The 24,407-nt window shown below is 42.3% G+C and overlaps 1 protein-coding gene across 4 annotated transcripts in view; it reads right to left on the bottom strand.

Annotated features, from left to right (window-relative positions):
• C7H2orf88 (chromosome 7 C2orf88 homolog) overlaps window positions 1-18,916 on the bottom strand; it is a 61,093-nt gene extending 42,177 nt beyond the window's left edge. For 2 of the 4 annotated variants that reach the window (XR_010746649.1, XR_010746648.1), the window contains exon 1: window positions 18,179-18,916. Coding sequence is in view for 1 of the 4 variants with exons in the window: in XM_066346239.1 (XP_066202336.1) it covers window positions 18,179-18,192 (14 nt within the window). In the remaining 3 variants the exon portion in view is untranslated. The remainder of the gene's footprint in view (window positions 1-18,178) is intronic. The other 2 variants (XM_066346239.1, XM_066346240.1) reach the window with 2 other exon arrangements.
• Window positions 18,917-24,407: the final 5,491 nt, after the last annotated feature.

The following is a 24,407-nucleotide window of genomic DNA, read 5'->3' as shown; positions in this document are numbered from 1 at the left end:
AGATCAGGAGAAAATATTTGCAAATCATTTATCAAAAAAATGACTTCATTTATATATGCCTTTCAAAACTGAACAGTAAGGAAAAAAATCCAATCTTTAAAATGAACAAAACATTTGTACAGACTTTTTACACAAGGTCACCTATGGACGGAAAGTACTGTATTTCTTCATGTACAAGACACACCCTTTCCGAAAAATTCGGGGTCTAAAAACTGTATGTGTCTTCTACAATGGTTGTGGCATTTCAAATGCCATAGATGGAACTGAGGATGAGGCAATATATGAAGACAGTGATTTGTAATCAGAAACAGATGAGGACAAGTTTAATGGAAGGGAGTTTTGACAGTGATGTATGAATTTTAAGATGAATAAAAGTTGAGTTCAATAACTTTATGTAATACATTTTTCAAATTTCGGGCCCCCAAATTAAGGTGTGTCTTATACATGGGTGAATATGGTAAGGATGTGGAAAGATACTTAACATCACTAGCCATTAGAGCAGTGGTTCTCAAAGTGTGCACCAGGGCACACTGGTGCACCCTAGAAGATTTCCAGGTGCATTCTATGGTATTCCAGAGAAACATGTGCCTGTTAGGGACCAAAAAACCACAGGGTTTTTGGAGTTTAGATTTTTGGGAGACAGAGAGGTGGGGAATTGGCTGTAAGCTGACAGTCTGCCCAACCCCACACCTCACTTGCCTGATTAGGTTGCAAAAGGCTGTTAAGCTGTGGTGCTGGATTGTTTACACTACCCCCATGTTCCCTGGAAAGACTGGAGGCAAGTTTCTTCTATCCTTTGTTTGGTGTAAAGTTAAGATGATATGTATGGTGAGGGTTTTCTGCACTCAACACAATTAAGAGTAAAAAGAGAGGAATTCTTCAATGTATTGACGAGGAAATGAGAGTTTGCCTTTCAAATATATGCCCAAACATTGAAAAAATTGCTAGGACACATCAGGCTCATGTTTCTCATAAACACAAGAATGAAAAAACTTAATACATTTCGTGCCAGGACCTGCTGAATTTACTAAATCTTACTAAGAATGTATCCAAATATATAAAAAGATAACATTTTTGTCATTTTTTAATTTTTTAACCCTTTTTTACAAATTCTGAAAAGGATAACTCAAAAAATATAACAAAAATGTTTCTTAATGTCAGAATAAATTTAATTTTGTCATATTTATTTTGTTTAATTATCATAAAAGCATGCTTGGACTTTATATATTTTTTCTTTAATATTTGACTTAATTATTATAACATATTTCTCAGAAATTTGTATATAGTGTGCCTACAACTATTTGTACACTTTTAAATGTGCCCTGACTTCAAAAAGTTTGAGAACCACTGCATTAGAGAAATGCAAATTAAAACAATGGTAAAATATCTCTCTATACCTATTAGAATAAGCAAAATAAAAACAATGCCAGTGCTGATAAATACGCAGAGCAACTGCAACTTTCATACTTGCCAGGGGGAATGCAGAATGCCACAGACCCTCTGAAGAAACAGTTTAGTGGTTGACATCCACTTACAGTATGACCCAGCAATCTCAATCCCCGGTATTCATCCTAAAGAAATGCGATTTGTGTGCACATAACAACCTTTACACATGTTTATTGCAGTTTTCTAACTGCTAAAAGTTGAAAACAACAAAGATACTGATTTCAATATACTACAGATAACTCAAAGGCATTATGCTGACTGAAAGAGGCTAGTTTCAAAAATTTACAAACTGCATAATTCTATGTATATGACATTCTGGAAAAGGCAAAATTATAGGTAGGGATAGACAACAGATGTGGCTACCAGGGGTTAGGGGTACGAGAAGATTATGACTACCAAAGGGCAGAGCAGGAGGGAACTCTTTTAGGTGATAGGACTTTTCTGTGTCCTGACTGTGGTGGTGGCTAGATGAATCTATAACATATTAAAACTCTAATATTCAAAATAGAGTTCTAATATTCAAAATAAAGTCAGTTTGTAAATTAAAAATTAAAAAGGTATTTTGAAAACCACAATGCAATTTCACTGCACACCCACTAGGATTGCTAAAATTAAAAAGCCCAACATTGCCGAGTGTTGGTGAGGATGTGGATTACACATATTGCTGGTAGCAGTGGAAAATGATTCAACTACTTTAAAGAATTTATTTGGCAATGTCTTACAAAGGTAGCCATGCACTGACCCTGTGAACCAGCCGTTTTATTTTTAGGTATTTACTTATCTAAGACAAATGGAAACATGTCTGCAAACACATACCAATGTCCATAGAAGCTTTCTTCAGAATAGCCAAAGCTGGAAACAGTCCAAATGTCCATTAGTTGGCAAATGGATAAACAAACTGAGGAGACCCATAAAATGGAATACTACTCAACACTGAAAAGGAATGGATTGTTGACACATGAACAATGTAGAGGAATCTCAGAAATATGAACCAGATACAAAAGACTGATCATATTTATATGAATTTCAAGTATGGATGGTATTTACCCCATGAATAGAAATAATAACAATGGTTGTCTTTGGGAGGTTGTAAGGACTTTTTGAAAAGGGACATGAAAGAACTTTCTGGGTAATGGAAATGTTCTATATCTTGACTGGTATGTTGATTACATGGATGTATACATTTGTCAAAACTTGTCAAATTGTACCCTTAACATCTGTGCATTTCACTGTAATTTTTACCTCAATAAAACAGTTTTTGAGAACATTCTGGGAGACCTAAAAAGGGCAGCCTACTTGAATGTCATATCAAAACTTAAAATCAGCCCTTGCCGGTTGGCTCAGTGGTAGAGCGTCGGCCTGGCGTGCAGGAGTCCCAGGTTCGATTCCCGGCCAGGGCACACAGGAGAGGCGCCCATCTGCTTCTCCACCCCTCCCCCTCTCCTTCCTCTCTGTCTCTCTCTTCCCCTCCCACAGCCAAGGCTCCGTTGGAGCAAAAAGTTGGCCCGGGCACTGAGGATGGCTCCGTGGCCTCTGCCTCAGGCACTAGAATGGCCCTGGTTGCAACAGAGCAACACCCCAGATGGGCAGTGCATCGCCCCCTGGTGGGCAAGCCAGGTGGATCCCGGTCAGGTGCATGCGGGAGTCTGTCTGACTGCCTCCCCATTTCCAACTTCAGAAAAATGCAAAGAAAAAAAACACAAAACTTAAAATCAACCTATAATTCCAGCTCTTAAAGTGACTGGACAGCATCCAGAGCACAGACCTGCTCACAGTGCTGGAAGCCTCCTGTGATAGCTATGCTGTTTCCCAGGGGTCCCCAAACTTTTTACACAGGGGGCCAGTTCACTGTCCCTCAGACCGTTGGAGGGCCAGACTATAAAAAAAACTATGAACAAATCCCTATGCACACTGCACATATCTTATTTTAAAGTAAAATCAAAACGGGAACAAATACAATATTTAAAATAAAGAACAAGTACATTTAAATCAACAAACTGACCAGTATTTCAATGGGAACTATGGGCCTGCTTTTGGCTAATGAGATGGTCAATGAGCTCCTCTCACTGACCACCAATGAAAGAGGTGCCCCTTCAGGAAGTGCGGCGGGATCGGATAAATGGCCTCAGGGGGCCGCATGCAGCCTGCAGGCCTTAGTTTGGGGACTCCTGTTGTTTCCAGTTCTTATACTGGCCTGCAATCAGCCCAAACTCGGTGGTCATATTCTTCTGGGCCTACAGAAGAGCAAAAAGCCTCCTGCTACTTCTAACTACCAGGTCAAGGAAGGGCTTTAACAATTTCTCACTTCCTTAGGAAACTTATAGAGTGTTTTGATTTCAAATGGCAATAAAAGAGAAATCAATTTGGAAATTAAATGTGAGAGTCCTTTGCTCTTAACAGTATTGTTGTTGAACACAAGTTCAGCTAAGGCGGGGTGGGGGGTGGAGAGAGGGATGTATATAATCTTCCCCAAAAAGCTAGATTAGTAATACTCCATCCCCCACACACTTTGGGCACATCTCTCAATTGTAGAACTTCAAAGTACCTGCATGGTAAAATATTTATGCTGTCAACTAGTTTAGCCATAGTGCTTCTATCAAGAATAGACTACTGTTCTGTAGTTGCTCATCACTTCAGCTTAGTAATTTACATTATGTTTACCATCGCCATCTTTCCAACAAATAGATGAAATAGGCCGATAGGCCTGGCCATTTCCACTAGCAGAGGCAACTGACCCAGAGAGGTCACGTGGCCACCAAGCACGGAACTCCCACTCCTACTACCAGCCTCTTCCAGAGATAGCAACCGTTTCAACAATACTTTATCTAATCATAGCTGAAGTTTTTAAGTGTTAAAAATCCCCTCTCTTAAATTTATAAAAACTCCCTTCCACTCCTACTTGTAAAGTTAAAGTTTACAATAAAGACCAGAGTAGCTCCTTCCCAGGGCCTTTTGCTACTCTCTGCTCATTGTCCCAGTCCCTGAGCTGGTCTTCAGCAGCAGGGACGTTATGACGCAAAGATCCCAGGCTCTCAATCAAGCACACCACTGTCCCAGGACTAGCTGTCCGCTCTGGCCTGCAGGCCCCATCTGGGGTAAAGTGACACTGATATATTCATGCCATTAGGTAATCAGCCAGTCTAACAAAATTGCTTCCACGTGCTCAGAGAAGATGCAGTTGCCCTGAACAAACGGGACTGGTAAACTGCCCCATGTTTTTGTTAATCAGATTTCAGGTCTGGTTGCTACCCTACAGGAACCTTCTGAGATTTATGTAAGGGAGTGTGGTCCTTGAAGAAAAGTCAGAACCGAAATCAAAGTTTATGCTGCTACTTCCTGTTCACAGTAGCAGCTATTCAGATACCTGACAGACACGTTCAAAGGCAATTATAGTCGCAACCTGAACATTCTCCCCTAATGAGATAGTTGATTCATAATGAGGAAATAAAGTTTCAACAGCAGTCATTGTTTAAGATTATATGATTCGACTTTTCAGGATAACACACTTAGTTGTACTGAGTTAGCTCTTAGACTGTATTGTTCATCTGTTGGGTTGGGAAACTACTACGGCTTTCAGCTGAAGGCATAAAACAGTAAAGCTGGATGTTAACCAAGGAAAGTCGTTTGGCTCACTTGTCATTTTAACTGGCTGAATGTAGAAATATAAAATGTTTAAAAATACAGTTTTCAAAAATAATGAAAATTAATTTTGTTTATACTTTGTAATCTTAAAATATACTGTATTTCCCCAGGTATAAGATGCTCCCATGTATAAGACACACCTTAATTTTGGGGCCTGAAATTTGACAAAAAATGTATTATATGAAGCACTGAACTCAAGTTTTATTTATCATAAAATTCAGACAACTCTTCATCACTTCCCATAAAGTGGGAAATGTAGGTAAAAAAATCTACAACCACTGTATAAGATGCACCCATTATTTAGACCCCAGATTTTTTGGAAAAGAGTGTGTCTTATACACGGGGAATACAGTATAAAGAGCTATCAGTGACATTCCTTCACTATCCAGCCAATCTTTACTGAGTCTCTACTATGTGTTCAAGACCAACGTCTATCAGTGTAATTTCCAAACTTATTTGACAAAATAAAACCAAAGGGAGATAGAGTGAAAATGAGATGACAACTTATTCAGGCTGTAAGTATTACAGGTGTCACTGCCAGCCCAAAATAGTAAAAATGTGAGGGTGCCTTCCCCCCACCCTCCTTGTTCCTCTTTCTCTAAATCCCAACAAAGCACTCAGAAATGGTCTAGCAACTACTGGGTCTTCTTTTGGGGCCTTCAAACTGCAGCCTATTCTGTATTGTTCGCTTTGGAGCTGTGGTCCTTAATCCTGGATACAGTGTCATCGGATTGAACCTGGTGAGCCAGGGAAAGCGTCGCAAAAAAAGCCACAACTTGAATGAGTTGGGCCTAAACACACAAAGCTCTAACAAAAAATGTGGGGGGGAGGACTAAATCTAGAAATAAACAGGCTACTAAGTTCTTGAATTCTAGCTTAAATACCAGATAAACAAAAATGGTTATTACTGTTGTCCTACTTTATACCATATTCTAAGCCAGGGGTTGGGAACCTATGGCTTGTGAGCCAGATGTTGCTTTTTTGATGGCTGCATCTGGCTCGCAGACAAATCTTTAATAAAAAAAAAATAACGTTAAAAATATAAAACATTCTCATGTATTACAATGCATTCATTTCCACCGCTCATGTTCATGGTTGCGGGTGGCTGGAGCCAATCACAGCTGTCCTCCGGGACAACACCAAATTTTTATTGGATAATGTGTAACATACACGGGTTGTTGTGAGGTCAGGAAGTAAACTTCCCTCCTTTTAATCAAGTACTCAGCTAGCTAATTGCAGAAACTTGTGACAAAGAAGATGGCTAAAAGAAAAAAAGATGAGGAGTATCGTACTTTTCAGCAGGAATGGACCGAGGAATTTGCCTTTGTGTAGAGAGCAGGTTCTGCGGTGTGTCTAATATGCAATGATAAAATTGCATCGATGAAACAGTCATATATAAAGCAGCACTTCGACACATGCCATACTACATTTGTATTGAAATATCCAGTGGGGGACAGCAGGAAGAAAGCATGTCAAGAGCTACTATGCAGAGTGCAAGCTAGTCAGCAGCAACTCCGTGTTTGGACCCAACAAGGTGACTGGAATTTGGCTAGCTTTGCTGGTGCTTTAGCAATTGTGAGAAATGGAAAGCCATTCACAGATGGGGAGTATGCCAAAACATTCATGCTTGATGTTGCCAATGAACTTTTTGATGACTTTTCGGATAAAGACAAGATAATCAAATGAATAAAAGACATGCCTCTGTCAGCAACTGTTCACGATCGTACCATAATGATGGCAAATCAAATTGAGGCAACACAAGTGAAGGACATAAATGCAGCACCATTCTTTTCTCTCAATTTGGATGAGCCAACAGACGTAAGCCATTTATCCCAGTTCAGCGTGATTGCAAGGTATGCTGTTGGTGACACACTACGTGAGGAAAGTCTTGCTGTTTTGCCTATGAAAGAGAAAACAAGAGGGGAGGATTTATTCAAGTCTTTCACTGAGTTCGCTAAAGAAAAAAACCTACCGATGGATAAACTTATTTCGGTGTGTACTGATGGTGCTCCGTGCATGGTGGGGAAAAACAGAGGATTCATAGCGCTTCTTTGTGAACATGAAAGAGACCCATCCTAAATTTTCACTGCATCCTACATCAGGAGGTGCTTTGTGCTCAGATGTGTGGCGAGCAGCTTGGTGAGGTGATGTCGCTGGTCATTCAGGTGGTCAACTTTATCGTTGCCCGAGCTTTAAATGATCACCAGTTTAAAACACTGCTGGATGAAGTTGGGAATAATTATCCTGGTCTGCTTCTGCACAGCAATGTGCGTTGGTTGTCAAGAGGGAAGGTGCTCAGCCATTTCATGGCTTGTCTGAGTGAAATCTGGACTTTTCTTGAAATGAAAAATGTCGAGCATCCTGAGTTAGCTAACACTGAGTGGCTTGAAGTTCTGCCTTGTGGACATGACTGAACATCTGAACCAGCTCAATGTGAAAATGCAAGGCGTTGGAAATAGTCTTATCCCTTCAACAAGCAGTGTTTGCATTTGAAAAGAAGCTGGAACTCTTCATCCCCGACATTGAAACAGGTCATTTACTACACTTTGAAAAACTGGGAGAGTTTAAAGATGCATGCACAGCAAGTGACCCTGCTCAACATCTTGATCTCCAGCAGCTAGCGGGCTTCACAACTAATCTCCTGCAGTCATTCAAAGCGCGCTTTGGAGAATTTCGTGAGCGCACTCGTCTTTTTAAGTTCATGGCTTTCTCAACCAAAAATGTTCCTGACCCCTGTTCTAAGCTTTTAATGGGTTTCTGTTGTTTTATATCTCAAGTTATGGTTTAAAATGGACCCTCGCCCCAAATTAATGCAAATCTCTATATAATGAATACCATATCATAGTCTTTTTTTTTAAAAAAAGTCTTATGTACACACACCATATTTCCCCATATATAAGACTCACCCTTTTTCGAAAAATTTGGGGTCTAAAAAACTGGGTGCATCTTATACAGTGGTTGTGGCATTTCAAATGTCATAGATGGAACTGAGGACGAGGCAATATATGAAGACAGTGATTTGTCATCAGACACAGATGAGGACAAGCTAATGGATGGGAGTTTTGACAGTGATGAGGAGTTGTATGAATTTTATGATGAATAAAATTTGAGTTCAATAACTTTATGTAATACATTTTTTTCAAATTTTGGGCCCCAACATTAAGGTGCATCTTATACATGGGAGCGTCTTATACATGGGGGAATATGGGGTACATATTATCTTTCAAATCTCAATGTAGATGCAATTCATAAAATGCCAGTTCAGTAAAATATATAACCGAGTTCCTTAAAACAAAGTAACAGTTCTGGCTCTGACCAGTGACGCAGTGGGTAGGGCGTGGTCCAGGAGCACCAAGGACACCGGCTATCCAGGGAGCGCCAGTTGCGCCTGGTCAGGGCGCACTGGAGAAGCAATCAATGGCACTGCTAAAGTGTAGCAACGAGTTGATGCTTCTTCCCCCCCTTCTTCTAAAAAAAAAGGCCAAAACAAAACAAAAAAAGCCAAAACAAAACAGTTTTGGCTCTGGCCGCTCAGCTGGTTAGAGTGTCATTGGAAATCCCAAGGATGTCTGGTCAGGGCACATACAGGAAGCGACCAACGAATGCACAATTAAGTGGGACAACGAAGGCTTCTGTCCCTCTAAAATCAATAAAATAAATACAGTTCTAATAGCATGTATATCATTATTTGTACTCTAATAATGGAATTTAAGGATGTATTTTCTTCTGGGGGGGGCAAGTAGTGAGGTTTTGGTACTGGTAATACTGAGAATCAGTGATTTAGACTACGGTTTCAAAACATGATCAAATAACAAATTTAAATTTAACACTCTCACCAAAAAGTAAAAGCTAGAAAATGCAGTAAATATGATTTGGTGAGTCGAAGGTCACCTAAAGAGCACTAGTGCCCAGCCTTTGGGAACTGAGTGACAGTTCCTTCTTCCTCAGGCACAGAGAACAGATGGCTCTCAGGCTCACCGAGGGGCTGGCCTCCGGATGACACTTCATGAGGTCACACGGGGTAGAGTTTCTCAACGAAGAGGCAGAAAAGAAAACATTGAATGAAGGGTTGATGTTTGAAAGCCTAGTAATGAGTAGAGCTGTGTGGTATGACTTCATCCGTACACTAGGAATTTGCCTGAGGCGTCCATCAACATAATTGAGTCCTATGTGTATCTAGAACACCTTGGAACGTGGAAGGTGTTCCGTATTATTTCCTTTCCTTTGCTTAGCTTGTCCCCTAGTAGCATCGAATCATTAATTACTTTAAGTGCTTTAGTTATAATATTTTACAATTATAATTAAGGAAAGAGAATTATACTCTAAGAATTTTGCAGAATCAGGTGACAGAGCTACGTCAGGTGTCAGTGTTTCCTCTCATTTACCAGGCCCTCATGGTAGAAGAGAAAGAAGCAGGCATTTCTCTCAGACCTCCTGGGCTTTACTCTGGGTACATGTCTGGCTTCACCTGACCACTCCTTTTCATGACTACGAGTTCTGAACTTCAGTCTTCAGTGAGGAAGATGAAGAGTAGCTTCTGACCAAATAGTTAAGAGGGAAAAAAACTGGTTGAAGCAGACCTGACTCAGATCACCACTAAGATTATAAAACAATAAACCTTTATATCCTGACCCGGCAGTGGCGCAGTAGATAGAGCATCAGACTGGGACACAGAGGATCCAGGTTCAAAACCCCAAGGTTGCTGGCTTGAGCATGGGCTCATCTGGTTTGAGCATAGCTCACCAGCTTGAATTCAAGGTCTCTGACTTGAGCAAGGGGTTACTCGGTCTGCTGTAGCCCCCCAGTCAAGGCACATATGAGAAAGCAATCAATGAACAACTAAGGTACCACAACGAAGAATTGATACTTCTCATTTCTCTCCCTTCCTGTCTGTCCTTATCTGTCCCTTTCTCTATCTCTGTCACAAAAAAAAAACAACCCACAAACAACTTTATATCCTATACTCATAGCCTTGCCATGTCCTAGCTAAGAGACACAGCTGTACTTGTGACATAGGAATTAAGCACTGTACAATTCTGAAGCCAGTTCCTCAAGCAACTGTTGTTAAATGGAGGGTGTGTGTGTGTGTGGGGGGGGGGGGGGGGGGGAGCTGGTGACAATGTCAGAATATTGTCTTTAGTTTGTTACAACTGAACTATTCTTTAGATCCTGCGGCTGAAACTAGGAATCTGAGCTTAAATCAGAACATGAAACCAGAACTAATGCAAAAATGAATGCTGAGTCCTCAACTCACTGCAATCTAAAAATCATGATCCAATCATCCTTATATGCTGACAAGTCTTTATTCCATAGACTCCTACCTCATAAAATGCTTTGACGTTTTAAATGGCTTCCTTATACTCCCCCCTACCCAATATTCATACAGATTTCTCCTCATTCAAAATTTACCCATTCTTAAGTGTCCATCTCAAGCACGCTTCCTGTGCAAAGGCCTTCTCACTACATAACATTACTTTGTCACTCCCTTGGGTTTTCATAACATATTTATCTCCATCACCGTACTTTTTCTATTCTGCCTTGTTTACAAGTCTGTGCCCATACACTTAAGTTCTTTCTTAAAAAAAAAATAAATAAAAGACGGGTAATAGTTGTTATTCATCTTTGTAATCTCACTTCTATATACTTCGCACAATGAAGGGCCTCAGTAAATGCTAATTTATTTAAATAACTTGTTTAGACAATTTGAAAGAAATTCCTATATTCTTACAAAGAGAACAACAGCGCGTGTCTGTATTAACCATAAGGTACAAATGGTAATCAAGGGTGAGAGCTTTCAGAGTAAAGGAATCTATCTCTGTTTCTATTGAGCACATCTCATTTCCGGTTTTCCTTATCCTCGTTCCCTGATGTCTAATCATTATTTTACACAACGAGAAGGATCGTTTCTCCTGACCTTACAACGTCCACTGTGGTGTGACCGCACACTCAAACAGGTTAGGTATCCTGCCTGAGGAACACGGGGCCTTGACGCCGGGTGAGGGACAGCTGCACTTCCCGCTCTGGCCCGAGGAACACGGGGCCTTGACGCCGGGTGAGGGACAGCTGCACTTCCTGCTCTGGCCCGAGGAACACGGGGCCTTGACGCCGGGTGAGGGACAGCTGCACTTCCCGCTCTGGCCCGAGGAACACGGGGCCTTGACGCCGGGTGAGGGACAGCTGCACTTCCCGCTCTGGCCCGAGGAACACGGGGCCTTGACGCCGGGTGAGGGAGGGACAGCTGCACTTCCTGCTCTGGCCCGAGGAACATGTGGCCTTGACACCGGGTGAGGGACAACGGCACTTCCTGCTCTGGCCCGAGGAACACGTGGCCTTGACGCCGGGTGAGGGACAGCTGCACTTCCTGGTCTGGCCCGAGGAACACGGGGCCTTGACGCCGGGTGAGGGACAACGGCACTTCCTGCTCTGGGACCCGCGTCTTTTGGTTTCTCTCCACCTTCACATCTTTTGATTCTGGTTGCAGGAATCTTGCCACTATATCATGTTATCACCCTTTCCTATTTCGTGACATCTACTGATTCAAATAAACTACCTAATTTTGGAACAATCTGTTTTATAAATCCATTATTCAAAAGAATTGTCTCATAGGGAATGGGGTGCAATGACCTCTCAGACACAGATGTTAGTAGTATAATATCAGTTGGTTCAGCAGTAGTATAACAGTTCATGTCAAAAAGCCTTATTCCAAATATTCCTAAAGAAATGGTCAATTGCAGACAAAAATTTACCATATATATAGAAATTTTCATGAAAGTCTTATAATAAATTGGAAATAATTTAAAAGTTTAACAATAATATTTATGATGTGTTTATACCCTATGGAACTGTTAAATTACTGTGGTAGATAACCTCTAAAATGGCCTGCAATGATCCCTGCCTCCTGCAATTCCCACCCCTTGTTTAATTCCCTCTTCTTAAATGTAGAACTAATGAACCACTTCTACAATAGAATATAGCAAAAATGATGGGATGACACTTCCAAGAAATTGGGACTTCTGTCTTGCATTCTTTCTCTCACTCCGATAGACGCTAACTACTGTGCTGTGAGCAGCCCTATGGAGAAGTCCATGAGGCAGGGAATTGAGGGAAGCCTCTGTCCAACAGTGTGCAAGGAACTACACTGAACCCAGTTAAGCCTTCAGATAAGATCACAGCCCCAACTGACAACTGAGTGTAGAAGCTTTCAGCACAGGCACTCAGCTAAGCTGTGCCCGGATTCCTGATTCACAGCAACTCTGAAGTTAATATACTTGTTATTTTAATCCACTGAGCTTTAGGCAGTTCATAATAAAAAAGAAAAAATAACTTTTAAAAGAATATTTAGTAAAATGAGGAAATGCTCATATGTTAACTTTTTAAAGTTTCTGGTTAAATGGTTTATTTATCTATATCAAAACAAACAAAAACTCAGTCTTTTATTAACAAAAATATTGTTTAAAAACATATACCATATACTCAGTATTGGTTATTTGAACTAATAATTTCCTACAACATTTCCATTCACTAAAAATATTTTCAAGACTGTTAGCAGTCTGCCTTGTAATATCATTTAATATTAAGTATATCATTAGCTAAAGAAATTACACCATTGAAAATATTACAATTTCCACCTAAAAAATAGTAAAAAAATTTACAATGATTAGACGGTTTATCCCCTTCTTCAGAATTCCAGTTAATGTTTAGAAACTTTTAAAAACTATAATATAAATGGATGATTCCAATTTTTAAAATACATATGCTTTAAGAAGAGTAAAATACAGGAAAACATCAAAAGAGATTCTCTTTAGACGGTGGGCTTATAGATAACTTTAATTTCCTCTCTATGCTTTTCTCTGTTTCCCAAATATTTCCAAATACAAATATTTTATCATCAGAGAAATGTCTTTTTAAAAAAGCCAAACTGGTGATTTGATGCGATACATAGCTGCCTCAAACCCAGGTTAAAGGCTAATATGAGACTTTCATTTCATGGGAAGCACAGCTCCAGGTCCATATCAAAATCTAGGTAATATTAATAGCACTCACTAGCAAGTAAAAATAGTCAATAGGACTATAGTATATCTAAATTAAAAAAATAAAGTGTCATGCTAAGTCAGCTGAGAGGGTTAAACTAACACAGGCTTCTGTCAGAACCAAGAACAGATTTACCAGGGGATATATATGGTAGATGCCCCCCCCCCCCCATGCATTGGTTCCAAAAGGTCAGGGTTTACAAATGAAGTAGGATATTAAAAAGCTGCACAACTCCTGCATCTCCTATGAAGTCACCATTTGTCATCTTTGATTTACCTAAATATTCATGAATCTTACATTCTAGTCTGAATCCACTTTGGGGACAGGGTTTTCTATAGCAGTGTAGCATGCTTTTTCTTCATCCTAAAGCTATATGTACAGGAAGACGGGGAAGGTGGTTTTAGATTCTAGGATTTGGTAAAATTATGTTTTTGTCAAGTCATTTCTCAGTTCAGTGCAGACTGGTCATTCATCCAAGTTCCTAACCAAGGTTCTTATAAAAAAAATGACACCTTGATATAAAATATCAAGCTTAAAAGACTTCATGAAACAAAATGACTTTATACTCAAAATCACTGCATGAAATCTTTTTCTCACAGGGTATTATTTAAACTTCATTGAGTCACTGGAGAGAAGTAAGTACAGCAAACTTATGTCATTTAGAAACAGCTTTTGACTAGATAAGGGTAGAGGAATTTAATTAGCCATGTGACCATAGGCCTTACTCAAGCCAGAACTCTAGTAAGTAGTTTCTAATTCAAGGTTGGTTCCGAATACCTAAATCGTAGTCATTATACTTGATCAAATTATCTTAACTGACATTTTTCTGAGTCACTAAATTTCATCTCAAATGTCATTAAGGACTTTGAAGGGGATCAGGGAGTCTGCCACCCCAAACTATGCCGTATTGGCACAGGGGCTGTTTTGAGCTGAAGGCAACCCTCTGCTTTCCCCCTTTCTGTCCAAAATCAGGGCATACATTTTCCCTTGAAGAGGTGTCTCCCTCTCCCACATCAGGAAGAGAAGTACTCCAGAGACAACTCTTCCCACCTGAGACAAAACTTACTCAACAGCCCTATTATACGTTTCCTAGTCACCTTGCCATAACCTACCCCAACCCCAGGAGTCCCAAATCCCTCTTCCTAGCATCTTACACATTTGATCAGCATTTATTAAGATGATATGTAAGTCCCCAGTTCTGTCTCCTTGAATCATATTTCTTTGTGAACTCTCATGCATAAATAGGTAATTAAAAAATTTTTTTTGCCCTGTTAATCTATTATCAGTTTGATCAGCAGGCCCAGCCAATGAGTCTAAAAGGGTAGAGGAAGGGACTTTTCCTTTTCCCACAAATTCAAGTTCAGTCTTTATGTTATATAGTGAAACTGCTTCAGATATTTTAGAACAAGCAGGAGGCATAAATAATAAATGAAAAGTGTTATTAAGTACTATGCACTGAATTAAATTCCAGGGAGTAGTATATATAATTTTGAATACCTAAAAGAACCATTGTTCTTATATGAAGACATGAGAAAACACAGTGTTCAAATTCACTTAGACTCTAGTACAAAAGGCCAAGAATTCAGAAAGCTTTGCTATTTGAAGTTTAATATTTCTTTCGTGATACATATGCCATACTCCTAAGAGTAATTACAACAGAGTTCCTTTTCTCTGTGGCTGATGGGACAGTATTTTGGGCATTGAGGGAGAGCAGAGGTACACTTAATTTTTTACAGCCCTGTTTTTTTACCTATTAGGTTTCTCACTAATCCAAAAAGTTATAAACCTTAGCACACACACCCAGGTTTGTCCTCTCCTCACGGCCTTCCCGAATGCGGAACACTCCGCCTCCCCTTCCTCCACCAGCGCCCATTCCCTTCTTCCCGGCCGCGGCCAGATCTGTCACTTTCCAGGCGAGGGTAAGCCCATCTTCTTCGTGCATTCTTCCTGGAATTCTCCCAGACCTTCCTCAAAGTTCTTTTCTTGAACTGATGTCCAGTCTAACTTATAGACGCTGTCTCCCCAAATGACGTTAAACACTCCTCAGGGGCAGCAGTCATGTCTCCTCTTTTGCACAGAGCTGTTCTCCACATTGAAGCCTTTAATGAATGCTAATTAAGGTTTGGCTATTTACCAAATACCCATGTACTTCACAGGGGTTAGATACTGGGAATAAAACTGGAATACACATAGTTTGACCTCTTTCAGGCACTTAGAGCAAAGGCCACAAATTCACAGCAGTGTTTGAGCCCGTGTTTTGTTTGACCAGTGCAAGGTTTAAACTTCTGAATCAGACTTGTTCCAAGCTGGGCGTTCACGCTCTAGTTCACAGGACTCCATCACTCTCTTGTGTCTGGCACTCATCGCGCTTCACTAATTTGTTACCTTCAGCCCCTGTGCGACGTCCGTATTTCACAACTCTTAATGCATAAGGGATAAACTGAATTCTTAAGGTTCAGGCTCTTCCCGTATCAGATACTCATGGAGCTACTACCCCCTAGCCTTCCACATTATCGTGCCGTGGTTGGCTGTATTTCTCCATCTCTGACTTGCTGCATGCTGTTCACAGTACACCTTACTATGGAAGACAGACTCCAGTTAAAAAAAAAAAATCCCAAATGCAAGAACAGATGCTATACTAATTAATTAGAGAAAGAAAACAGAACTGCTCAGCAACTGTTTTGCGTTCCTAAAAGCAGATGATGTCTAAGAGAAAGGACAGAAGAGACCTCGTTAAGAGAGAAGCAAGGCGCCAGCAGAGGAGGTCACTAAAATAATTCACGTCTTCACATTCCAGTGAATTATATCCCGAGAATAACCCGCAGATGTGAGCACAGAAACATTCTGATGACCTTTGGAAAAACATGGAGAAGGAGGGTGGTCTCAGGAGACTAGAAACTCAAACACACTCCCCCCCCAAAAAAAATTGTACACCTGAGACCAATACAAAGTAATAATGAAGGTGAACTGTAATTGAAAAATAAAAATTTAAAGAAATTCTGGGTCAATAAAAAATCAATTACTTTTCTTTGAAAACTGAAGGACACAATTAGAATTCACAGGCTGTTAGTTTAATACCAATCTCTGGCAAAATTCGAGTCAATCAGTAAAAATAGGGAACGTCTGGGGGGGGGGAGGTAGATTGGGGATGTCCAGGAACTAGCAGTGCACTAAGAAATAGTCATTTTAAAATTAATGCCATTTAGTTTTGTGATAGATCGTGGAATGCTCAGGATCTTTTAGCAAGGCATTTGATTACAATCTTCCTTATGAAGACTGATCTATGGGCTGGAACATTTGAAAAAGAAGCACCTGCTGAGTTCAGCTGATTCGTTCATTTGCCTCAGCGGTATCTACTGAGCCAACCGGATTCCCAGCCGGGACTGTGGTTGGCACTTTCAGCACACTGACTACTAACAAAGACCCTGAGAGGTAGATGTTACTAACCTCACTTCATTAACATGGGACAGAAGTTTCTCAAGGGCACAAAGTAAGTAGGTGTGAGGGCCAGGCTCCAAAACGAGGCTCCAAAAGCCCAGGATAATTTCGACTGTGCCACGGGCTTCCCGATGTGCCACCACCGCAAAGGGACCTGTTCCACATACTGTCAATGACTTGAATGTCTGGTCAACAAATTCACCAAATGTGCAGCTGACACAAAACCAGAAGGTAGAATTAACATGATGAATGCCACAATCAAGATGAAAACAGATCTAACAAACTGGAAATTGGAGGCTTAAATACAAGAGAAAAAAATGTTCCCATTCAAGAAAATTTTAATTGCATAATTGTTAGATAATTTGTTTTGAAGACAGAAACTCATTGCATTCTACACTGTCCAGATTAGATCGAATTATTGAATTCTATTTGGGGTTAAGGATCTTTAGGAATGAAGGAAATAAAACCGATTACTGTTTACTGAAGATAACTAACATTTGACTTCTAGGCAACTATACCAAGTACTTCATGAAGATTACCTCATTTCATCTTCACAGTGAACCTATGGGCAGGAAGAGTATATTATCTTTCCTGTTTTACAGATGAAAAGCTGAGAAGCTTAGGGATTTGAAAGGTTCTTTCTTAAGTGAAGAAGACAAAAGTCTTGCTTTGTAGCACTTCAGACCTTTTCTTTCTTAATTATGTTTTGTCGTGGACTCTTTAGGGAGTTAGAGCTCAGCTGAAAAAAAAAAGTCCATATAATCACACAGATTGGGTGGGTGGGGGAAGATTGACAAAGGCAGGACTGATGAGAAACAAGTGGAGGAAGCCCTTGTGAGTTCTGTGTAAACAAGGATTTGCTAACAATAACAGAAAGGAGGGACCCCTCAAACTGCAGTGAGTTCCCTGTTGCTGAAGTCTCCAGAAAAATGTGGCTCATCTGTCAGGGGTTTTATAGAGATATTGATGGATTGGAGGTTGGTATGATTTTAAAGTACCCTTTTGCTATAAGATTGTGGGTCTTACTAAGTAAATAATTTTGTTTGATGGCAAAACAAGGAAGTTAAAAACCGAAGTTACTGTTGTTCCAGACCCGTCTGCTGAATATGTCAAGCAGAATACCTAAATGATATTATTACACATCTGTGTATGATGGCTATATCAGGTACTCAGAAACCACCGCATCTAAAGAAAAAAGCTATAGTGAAGTGATCTTGATGAGATTTATACTTTGTCATAATAAAAATAAATTACTTATTCCTCTGAATCATTAATTAAAATTTCCCTAAGGTAAATAACCTATGTACCAGATCCTAAGATGGATGGAGTCTGATGAGAACCTTTCCGAGTTTGTAATTTTACAGTAACTTACTTCCATTAAGGAAGAGGAGTGGACGGCTGGGAAGCCGAAGAGAACTCCGATTGTTCTGCTTTGCTTCAGAACCCTTTGCTAATGGCTGAGGGGCTGCGCCCGTCTATTCCGATTCACTTTCCATTTGCATCATAATTCCCCTCCAAATTCAGCCTCCCACGGCTCTAACACTTTGCACATCACATGCCATTCAGAGCACAAGCCTGACAGCTTAGCATACAAATTAAATGCTCATAAGCAAATCTTTACCTGAAAATCTTCATTCAGTCCTCAGGTAGGAAGGAGGAAGGAGGGTGAGACTGCAACTCAGAACGCCTTCATCTAAGGCTCAGAGCCAGGTGGAGGGGCGGAGACGTGAGGCTCCAGCCCGGGCAGCTGGCCCACAAGGGATTGCTGGAATCCAAGGCTCCAGGAAACTCACAGGTGTCTACCATTGAAAAATCCAGCCAGCAGAGCGGAAGAGCAGAGACCGACAGTCCCACACAGCGGTAGCGCGTCTCCCAGATGTCCACTTACGCGACACATGGCCGGGACGGGACAGCTGCGCGCGTCGAAGCGGCGTCGGGCGGGCTCCCTGCCGCGCGGCCCCCGGGGCTCTCGGCGCCGGCTCCGCTCGGGCGCTGGCTGGCGGCCCGGCGGGCTGGAGCCAAGGGCAGTCCAGCGGCAAGGGCAGCGGCGGCGCCTCCTTCTCGCCAGCGCCAGGCTCAGTCCAGGGGCAGTTGGTGGAGGACGGGGCGTCCTTCGGCCACTCTCCAGGCCCCTCCTCCCGCCACCATCGCCGCTGCCGCGCCCGCCGCGCCCGCCGCGCCCGCCGCGCGCGCCTCGCGGGCTCGTGTCTGCACCCGCCGGATGGGTCCCGCAGGTGACAGGCGGGGGGCGCTCGCGAGTAGCAGGAGCCGGGCCGGAGCGAGGTGGGGCGGAGCTGGGCGGCGGGACTGGGCGGACGGCCCCCGCCCCCGCCCCCGCGCCCATCCCCCAAACACTCTCCTGGGTGCTGCCGCCTCCCCACCAGAAAAGAGACCCCCCGAAATACCGAATGAAACAGAGCGAACAGTCATTTCACTACCCGGGCCCTGTCCCTCGTCTGGGCCACCGTGGGCTGCTCCCTCTCCCGGGCTCCGCTCAATTCAGACTGGGGGCTGTCGGCCCGCTAGGCCGGCCCCGCCTGCCGGGAAGAACAGGTGCTCGCCGCCGCCGCGCAGGTGAACTCGCACAGCCTCGCTGCGCCCTGCCCAGCTAAGTACGGGTTCTGGCGTTCGGATCCAGGCTTAGCAGCCAAACCTGCTTTGACCTCAAACCCCACATTTCGCAAGGCTAGGCCAGGGCCTCTGCCCATCCTAACCAGCTTGCACCGTGAGTGTGCAGTACAAAAGCGCTTGAAGTACCTAAACATTGATTTAAGAGGACACACCCATTTTGTACTTCTCTATCCAGAAATACTCAAGAACATTTTTCAGGCTTGTTTCTCCTTAAAACATTTCTAAAGGCCCTTTTTCTCAAAACATGGGCATTATTCAGTTGTGCTTCTCTGCACTTTCCATGTGATGCCTTCGTCTGCCAAGTGTGCTTCCTAGGAATAGTAAAGGCTCCAAACAACAAACAAACACAAAACAAAACAGAAACAAAACAACACACCTACAAAACAACCATTATTTCCATTATTTTAGTAGCGTTCCACAATGGATTAGCATACAAAATCCATGCTTAAAGGGACCTTAGTGGGAGATAACTTCACATGACTCCACAAAAGAGGACACTGAGGCCCAGAGCCCAGCAGCAAAACTGTGAAGAAGAAAGACTGGACCCTAGAAAGCTCACAGACTGTAGACTCACATGAGACTCACCTCTCTAAAGGTATATAGCACAGTAAAAGTTTACCTAGATTGCAGAGAAGTCAGAAAGTATAAATTACACAAAATTTAGCTCATCCCTTCAGATTTTAAATGAATTAAAGATTCTTTTCTTTACTGTGATTAACTTAACTAAGGTAACATATACAAATACAATAGTCCAGAATATAATTTTTCTTCATGATAATTTGATTAATGGAATTGGAGTAGGTACATTCTGTCTATCATAGATTGTAGATACACTTATATTGATTTGTCTGATAAGTATCATTTTTAATGTATACAAATTGACTATACAAGGTAAAAAAAATATTTAGTTTTACATATTTCAGGCATATCAAGCTAAATGATTATGATTAAATGCAAGGCTCCACCTTTAAGCCTAATTCTTCACTTATGGTAAGTACGTCCTTTGCCCCTCTCCCTTCCCCAGCTGTATGGGCTCACTGATCTGGTCCTGTAATAATCCACAAGAGACCTCTCTGGGTTTCACACTGGGCCATCAGTGTCGGTCCTTGATAAGCTCAAGACAAGAAAGGAGAAACTTAGAAATCTTAGTATTTTTTACTTCCCAGTTGCCAGGGCAGAAGTGGATGAGGAAAAAGTGTCCTCCAACCTCCAGCAGCAGAGAAATCGCTTGCATTAGTACACATTCCTGCTTTTACTCAAAGATACACTGTCTCATCTGTGCCAAGTGTTAGTTCCCCTCTGCCCCTCAGTCTAAAGAATTTAGGAGCTGTTGGGGATGTGAGGCCTAAATGTAGGCCAATGCAGTTCTGCTGGGCCCCTTACTGGGTACACTGCTCCCACCAGATCCAGCTCAGGCCCTCCCTCCATCATCCTGGGGTGAGCCATGGGGAAGAAAAGCTGTGTAGATCAGCCCTCTCTCCTCTCCCGATGGGCCTCCCACAGGGCCTGGCCTCCGGCTTAGCGACCAGAGTTTAAGGCAGTCCCTGTGGCCAGGCTGCAGGAGAGGCCAGGCTTCCCTATGGCCTCCTTGGGCCTCCTTGGGCCCTGCACCTGCTGTGGCCTCTGGAGCAGCTGATCCTTCACATGCCTTTGAGAGGCTGCAGTCAGCCTCAGGAAGTCAGCGGCCAGCAGGGCTTGAAATCCCCTCAGGACTGCAGGTCCCGCTTCTCTGGTCCAGAGGGAAGATGCCTCCAGGCAGATGGTGGCCTCTGCTGCTGGGGCGAAGAAAGGGCTGGCTTTCCTCAGAGCCCCCAGCCTGGGCCTGGGAGTCCAAGTCCCACATGCCTGCCCTCCTATCTCCTCTCACCCTGGCGCACACAAGATGAGAAGGAAGTGGAAACCCCCAGCTCCCTAACCTGGTGGTTGCAGAGACCCACTGTAAGAATTTGAAAGTGTGCTGCATTCAACTTTTAAACTAAAATGTGGTTAGGGTGAGGGTGTCTGGGCTACACTAAGTGTTCAGCAGGTTTTCTTTTGGCCAGAAGGGCACGGAAAGTAACAATAATAAAAACAATAATGAGGCCCTGGCTGGTTGGCTCAGTGGTAGAGCGTCGGCCTGGCATGCAAGGGGTCCCAGGTTCGATTCCCGGCCAGGGCACACAGGAGAAGCACCCATCTGCTTCTCCACCCCTCCCCCTCTCCTTCCTCTCTGTCTCTCTCTTCCCCTTCCGCAGCGAGGCTCCATTGGAGCAAAGATGGCCCGGGCGCTGGGGATGGCTCCTTGGCCTCTGCCCCAGGCGCTAGAGTGGCTCTGGTCGCCGCAGAGCGACGCCCCCTGGTGGGCAGAGCTTCGCCCCCTGGTGGGCGTGCCGGGTGGATCCCGGTCGGGCGCATGCGGGAGTCTGTCTGGCTGTCTCTCCCCGTTTCAAGCTTCGGAAAACAAACAAACAAACAAAAAACCAATAATGATAAAATATTAGAATATGAATAGAAGCAATCTGACCTCTGAGCCTATACTGTTGACAGGGAAGAGTTACTAAACTGGATTGAGGAATGCATACCAAATAGTAAACTTGCAATGAACAGAATTAAATCAAGGCACCCCATACCCTTCTCCCTTATAAAGATACCGCATTTCCAATCCCAGCTCCCCAAAACTCCCACTTCCACTCCAGACATGTTAGAGAGAGGGAGGCAGCAGACCCCCTCCACTGGTTTCCTTCCTCCAAGACTGAGCACCTCTAACACCTGAAGCTTCTGCTTCAGGCTGACAGGTCAGCGCTTGCCCCTCGGGGAAGTAAGGGAGAGCGTGCCAATGAGGCAGAAGGAGCCGCCTCCAGGAGGGACACGGGCACTGGGACTCACCTACTGAAGTCTTCATTTGTTTCCTGACAACCAAGTGTTGAGGACGAGGTCTGTAGATGGAATAGTTTGAGTGTTCACATTGGAGGACAGACCATGCATATATATTACAAAATGCACAGAAAAGATTTATAATGAATAGAAAATGACTAAGGAGACAAAAAAAAAAAAATAACCACAATGATATACCATTCTGGACTATAAACCCTGACAGAGTAGCACATATTATCTATGAGAAAATTCATTTTGACATTTTGACTTTGATAATGATAAAGCTATGTTAAGATAGAGAAATAATTTTGTTTCATGTACACAAAAATTGAAATTTTACCTCCTCGTTTCTCATATACTAGGCTACTAGTTGAGGGGGAAAAACACCGTTTAGTAGTTACTAGAAAACATGGCTATTTTCCATATATATTTTTCAGTAATCCAGGTTTTAGGTGCTATTTTTTTTATATATGTTTAGACTAAAATGATGTCTTCAAACCAGTGAAATTACCTTGTATGTGTTAAGATTTTATTTAGATTTGGCTGAAAGACCCAGATATCTCCTGAGTAGACAGACACACTTTCATGTCAGCTCATAGACCAGAGTGTTAGGATGCAAAGCTTAAACAATTCAGCAACAGAACTGGCATATTTATTCTTTAACACTTAACTCTTGTAAACATGCTTCCTGATGAAGAAATAGCTATAGCTATGAACATGGTATCAACCCAATCTGGAAACTTTTCCTGCTCCCTTTATACGACTGCCAGTGGCTCCTGGGCTGTGTGTAACAGGCTTCAAATCTTGTTGGAAACTTCCCACTGCTGTGAAAGACCTCTGTGCATTTACCATTTTCCCAGAATCAAAGAGCGAATCATAGATCACCTTACCAGCCAAACAGGTGAGAATGTAGACTTACCATGAGTTTCCTGTTTTGATATTTTAATATATATCAGGATATTTTTAAAAGTTCAGCCTTGGCCAATTTGCTCCATGGTAGAGCGTTGGCCAGGAGTTTGGATGTCCTGGGTTTGATTCCCAGTCAGGGCACACAGGAGAAGCACCCATCTGCTTCTCCACCTCTCCATCTCTTGCTTCTCTCTTTCTCTCTCTCTCTCTCTCTCTTCTCCTACCCTCCTGCAGCCATGGCTCAATTAGAGCGAGTTGGCCCCGATTGCTGAGGATGGCTCCATTGCCTCCGCCTCAGATGCTAAAATGTCTCCAGTTGCAATGGAGCAAGGGCTGCAGATGGGTAGAGCTTTGCCCCCTAGTGGGCTTGCCAGGTGGATCTTGGTTGGGTGCATGCAGGAGTTTGTTTCTCTGCCTCTCCCCCCTCACTAAAATAAAAATAAATAAATAAATAATAAAAGTTCATAAATTTTCAAAGCTGTACTTTAAGCTATTCTAGTCTTATTATGTCACTAAAACAAGAAGTGATTTACATCATCTTTCTTATATGGAAGACAAGAATTAAATTACTCCTCAAACCTTCTCTTTCTAGGGAAAATGTGTTTTAAGTTTTTCTCACAGGATTTCTTTCTTTTCTTTAAAAATATTTTTAACTTTTCAATTACAGTTGATGTAAAACATTATATTAGTTTCAGCCGTATACTCTAGAGATTAGACATTTACATTCATAGGATTTCTTTTTCTCACATTGTCAGGCCTCTCTAGAGTCATTCTGGTACTCCAAATGTAATTAATTAAAAAAATTTAAACATATGTACCCTGATTTATCAATGTCACCCCATTAAAATTAATAATAAATAAATAAATAAATAAATAAAAAGGAAAAAAATTTAAATTATTACTAGAGAGAGGCAGGAAGAGAGAGAGAGAGAGAGAGACAGGCACAGCAAGCTGTTCCAGTATGTGCCCTGACCGGCAACCTCTGTGCTTGGAGACAACTCTCCAAATGTAATTAAATGCCTGGCAACACAAACTAGGTAGAAGTTCCAAACAAGAGTTTAACACCCCCTGGTGTCAGTTCCTGCACATACAGGCCTGGTCTGCACTTTCTTCTTTTGTGGCGGGTGCACTTGGGAGTGTGTTCTTTCTTGTGAAGCCACTACAAATTTATATTTGTTATTTAAATTTAGCATGTCTAGGTGCTTGGAGAATAATGAGCTGTGTTCAGCCCTCATTCTGCTAGAGCTAGAAGTCCCCATTTGCTCCTCAGAATACCCCCCCCCTTTGAAGATGCCTGTCCTTGTCAAAGTCGCTAGTGTTTTCTGTGTTGTCAAATTCAGTGGATGTTTCTTAGTCCACAGCTCAATTCTGAGTGCATTCATGAGAGCTGACCAGTCCCTTCATCCTGTAGCACCTCTAGCTTATGTGACATTCGTTTTCTTCCCATGTCTCTAGCT

The sequence above is a fragment of the Saccopteryx leptura genome, chromosome 7, assembly GCF_036850995.1.
Source record: "Saccopteryx leptura isolate mSacLep1 chromosome 7, mSacLep1_pri_phased_curated, whole genome shotgun sequence".
NCBI lineage: Eukaryota > Metazoa > Chordata > Mammalia > Chiroptera > Emballonuridae > Saccopteryx > Saccopteryx leptura.
Note: the sequence above shows the minus strand (reverse complement) of the source record. Positions and strands in the feature narration are given on the sequence as shown.